General features: G+C 42.9%; 1 protein-coding gene across 1 annotated transcript in view; it reads right to left on the bottom strand.

The window, feature by feature from the left end:
* Positions 1-3,057: 3,057 nt before the first annotated feature.
* The window catches only part of LOC107302892 (nurim-like), an 8,479-nt gene continuing 6,721 nt past the window's right edge, over positions 3,058-4,815 (bottom strand). Inside the window, exon 4 of the mRNA XM_015832053.1 lies at positions 3,058-3,589. Within this exon, the coding sequence (XP_015687539.1) occupies positions 3,269-3,589 (321 nt within the window). The 3' untranslated portion in view covers positions 3,058-3,268. The remainder of the gene's footprint in view (positions 3,590-4,815) is intronic.

Below are 4,815 nucleotides of genomic sequence, written 5' to 3'. Positions count from 1 at the left end.
GACACAGACTTCAACGTATAGTTAGAACTGCAGAAAAAACAATTGCTACCAGCCTGCCTTCCATTGAGGACCTGTATACTGCATGAGCCAAAAAGAGGGCTGTGAAAATATCTACAGAGCCCTCGCATCCTGGACATAAACTGTTTCAACTTCTACCCTCAAAACAACGCTATAGGGCAGGAGTGTCAAACTGCCGGCCTGCGGGCCGGATGTGTCATGTTAAAACCGCACCCACCCCCACCCCATTGCCAGCAATGGGAAAAAAGTCGCGATACGTCGCGACACGGGATGTGACGTTGAGAGTTTGACACCCGTGCTATAGGGCATTGCACACCGGAACAACCAGACACCAGGACAGTTCCCCCCCCCATGCCATCAGTCTGCTAAGCAAATAATTCCCACAACACTACCGCTGCAATAGAGATAGTCCTTAACAGTTCATTTAGTGACTGTTTGAAGTTACGACACACTGAAAAAAATGACTTATGACCTTTTTTCACATTTATGACCGTTGCAGCATCCCCATAGTCACATGGTCAAAATTCAGAAACTTGGCAACTGACTCACATTTATGACAATTGCAATGTCCTGGGGTCGCGTGACCCTTTCTGTGACCGTCTGACAAAGTTAGTGGGTAAGACAGATTCACTTAACCGTATTACTAACAACTGCAGTGATTTGCTTAACAACTGTGGCAAAAAGTTTGTAAAATGGGGCAAAACTCACTTAGCAAAACAGTCTTGCTTAGCAATGGAAATTTTGGGCTCAATTGTGGTCATAAGTTGAAGACTACCCTTAATGCAAGGACAACATTTGACGATACAAAATTAGCCTCAAAATATTTCTGTGATATAACAGGAACGAAGAAAAGATGTTTTCTTTGGTAATAAAAAGGGCAGGATTTAAGTTGCCTGCTTCCAGTGTCACTGAGCCTGTCTCCCCTCTGATGGGACGATGATGCATTGTGCAAGAAAACTAAGGAGATTTTTCTCTTCCTCCAAATAGGAACCTTGTTGTGGACTCATCTTTCACAAAGGGGTCCTGACGTCTAAGGATTTTACGAGCTGGAAGGGCTTTTACGCAGGTGGAAGCGTGTGCCTATTATTAAACGCTCTGCTGAGCATCCAACCCATAGGGCACCACTGAAGTTGGAGGAGAAAAGAAGAAAGGATTTTTTTTACCAAACATGTTAAGACACAGTAGAACACAGGCAAACAAGCAAGTTTTCTCTTTTTTAAAAAATAGATTACATTTATTTTGCACTGAAATCCAAGATATATTTTTTTTAAAAAAAGCTTCATTAGTATTAAGATACAGAATTAAAATATATATTTACAAAGGCAGGGCAATGTTTTGAAAGCAATACTGGTGGTATTCCAGGTCACTAAAACAAGGCAGCAGAAACACCTAAGGCAGCAATTGCCTGGACCAGGGGTCTTCAAACTTGGCCTTTTTGTGACTTGTGGACTTCAACTCCCAGAATTCCTCAGCCAGGCACGTTGGCTGAGGAATTCTGGGAGTTGAAATCCACAAGTCATAAAAGGGCCAAGTTTGAAGACCCCTGGCCTAGACATTTTAACTTTCTTCCTTCTGCTATAGGTAAAAGATTCCAGTACCTTTAACAAAAGTAAGCATTTCAACAAAATAGACATTTTGACACAGGGAGGAATCAGATATTTTACTCCTAGAGTGGTGGAACATGTTTATTTTATTTGTTTATTCATCACATCTGTGCAGTTCCCAATAAAAAAATATATGTTCCATTGTAATGTTCCGTACAGGAAGTTGAAGGATTTTTCTGCTAAGCAGTTAAAGTGCAGGACTTCCATTGCCCACAACTTTCCCAAATTGGTGCCCACAGTAGCCTCCTATGGGGTAGAGTTCAAAATTTACACACAGGCATCACAATAAAAGTCCTTTCCTTTTATACATCTACAATAGGGGTGGGCCACTTACTTATTGATGCTGCTCCCCTCCCTATTGATGCTGCTGGATGGCCCCCAGATGTGACTCTATGACATGATGAGGGAGGAGGGAAGCCATAAGCCAATGGCCTATAACTGTATTTCTCAACCGTGGCAACTTGATGTCTGGATTTCAACTCCCAGAATTCCCCAGCCAGCATGCTAGGGAATAACAAGGATAACTGTATCTGAAATCTCCCAACATGGGCAATATTTCCACTAATCAAAAGAATCTTTTAAAAGAAGCATACTGGTGAAAAACTTTGGAAATTCCTTAGGGAAATCTAATACTAAGATTAGCATTTGGACTGAAAGCTTTTTGATTTCTGCTTTTTCTTGTATGATCCAAAGAAGTTTTTACCTCAGAAACAAGGCACCTTTACAACAGTAATTAAGCGGTTTAAACCATCACACACATATATTCATAAATGTGCTTTCTTACTATCATATTGAAGAAATGCATCTATAATCCCCTTATACCATATTCCTCCAAATAAGTGCACTTGGCTGCTAATATTTTTTTAAAAAAATAAGTATTTACATGTTGACAGAGGTTAGAATACTATAATTAAAAATTGTGGCAAGAGGTCAGTAAAAGCTCATTTGAAATAAATAAAATATGCTATTAATTTTAAAAGGAGGAACATTTTGCACATTCTCTTGGTCAAACCAGACCATTAAAGAGCTAAAAGGCAGTCACTTCCCCCATTTTGTTTTTTACTCAGAATATAGCTGTATTCTAGAGATGCTTCTTTTCTAGAACTAGACACATTTGTTTAATCAACTGCTTGCCTGCCACACAACCATCAAATCCAGAGGCTGCCATGAAAATGGCCAATTATAGCTAGACTTCAATCATTATTAAGGATTCTCATTAGAGTAAGTGAGAAAAGTTCATGATCGAAAAGTACCTCCTCAATATTCTAGGGTGAGATCAACCCAGGCATCAGTCATTCCAACTTCCTCCAATAAAATCCTAAACAGCACCTCCATGCTAGTAGAACTTACTAAAATTCCCAACATCTTCATCTACCACTGCCGTTGAAGACAATGAACTTCCAGTCCATAACAATGGAGAACACGAGCTTAGAAAAAAATTCTTTTAGGGGGTTAGAAGAAACTGGGCCTAGTAGATACCAAATTTTTGGGAGGTAGCCCTTCAAGTCCTTTATGTGTAAAAACACAATCAAGATAAGATACGGTGTATTATTCAGTGCTTTGCAAGCAGGGATCTGGCCGTCAGACCCCCCCACAAGTCAGACGCCCCCTCTGCATCCAAAATCGATAACCTCTCTCACTCCTACTCAGTTGCCCTTGTAGTCTGAGGGGCCGTTCTTTGCCAATAAGTCCCCATAAGCTGCCTCTTCCCGGGAGAAGATTTGGAACTTCTTCTCCAGCTGGGCACGGAGGTAGAGATAATCCTGTTCATCCAGGCTGTGAGCACAGGTAAGATAGACGGTGAAGAAGAAGGCCAGAAGCAGGCGGTCAAGAGAGAGGCAGGGAACAGCCCAGAGGATAAGGAGAAACTCCACGTACAATGGGTGGCGAAGGTGGGAGTAGAGACGGAGGGCCCGTGAAGACTTCACAGCCAAAGGGTCTCCTATGCCCAAGCAGTAGTAATAAACCTGGGGATGAAATGAAAGCAACATCTGTTTACTGGATAGAGGCCCTCCCAGATTTTATATACAGCCAAGGCACCCTTGGGCTCTCTGCAGATTCTACAGAGGAACACGTGGCTTCCCATTTGTAACGCAATGCTGAACACAGGTAGTCCTCAACTTATGACCCCAATCGAGCCCAAAATTTATGTGGCTTAGCGAGACAGTGGTTAAGTGAGTTTTCTCCCATTTAACGACCTTTCTTGCCTCGGTTGTTAAGTGAATCACTGCAATTGTTCAGCAACATGGTTGTTAAGTAAATCTGGCTTCCTCATTGACTCTGCTTGTCAGAAGGTCGCAAAAGGGGATGATCACATGACCCCCCCGGGACACACTGCAACCGTCATAAAATATGAGTGAGTTGCCAAGCGTCTGAAGGGAGATGCTGCAAGGGTCATAAGTGTGAAAAAATGTAATAAGTCCACTATCTCAGGGGCTGCCACAAAGAAGAGGGAGTCAAGCTATTCTCCAAAACGCCTGAAGCCAGGACAAGAAGCAACGGATGGAAACTAATCAGGGAGAGAAGCAGCCTAGAACTAAGGAGAAACTTCCTGACAGAACAATTAACCAGTGGAACAACCTGGCTCCAGAAGTGGTGAATGCTCCAACATTGGAAGTTTTTAAGAAGAGACCGGACAGCCATTTGTCTGAAATGGTATAGGGCAGGGGTAGGCAACCTTGGCTCTTTTATGACTCGTGGACTTCAACTCCCAGAATTCCTGAGCCAGCCATGCTGAGGGGAAAGGGAGAGGTTTCCAAGCTGAGCCATGTTGGCTCAGGAATTCTAGGAGTTGAAGTCCACGAGTCATAAAAGAGCCAAGGTTGCCTACCCCTGGTATAGGGTTTCCTGCCTGAGCAGGGGGTTGGACTAGATGACCTCCAAGGTCCCTTCCAACTTTATTATTACTTGTTTCAGTGCTGTCGTAACTTCAATCAGTCATTAAATGAACTGTCGTAAGTTGAGGACTACTTCTACTATTCCCCCCCCCCCCCGGTTTTAGGGCAGGTTCATAGTTGAGCCCCTTCCCTTCCTGTCCTGCAGGATGTATTGTTTGCAGGGAAGGTCCTTGGTGCTCTCTGAGCCTTTTTTTTTTTTTGGCATGTGTTTCATTAGCTAGTTAGGTAACATCTTCAGTGCTAGAAGGAAGCGGGCTCTGCTCTGTTTATACAGGGTGGCTTGCCCTAGCAGTATT

This window comes from Protobothrops mucrosquamatus, unplaced genomic scaffold (assembly GCF_001527695.2).
Source record: "Protobothrops mucrosquamatus isolate PMUCROS unplaced genomic scaffold, P.Mucros_1.0 scaffold_296, whole genome shotgun sequence".
Classification (NCBI taxonomy): domain Eukaryota; kingdom Metazoa; phylum Chordata; class Lepidosauria; order Squamata; family Viperidae; genus Protobothrops; species Protobothrops mucrosquamatus.
The sequence above is the reverse complement of the archived record's forward strand: the minus strand, read 5'-3'. Positions and strand labels throughout refer to the sequence as shown.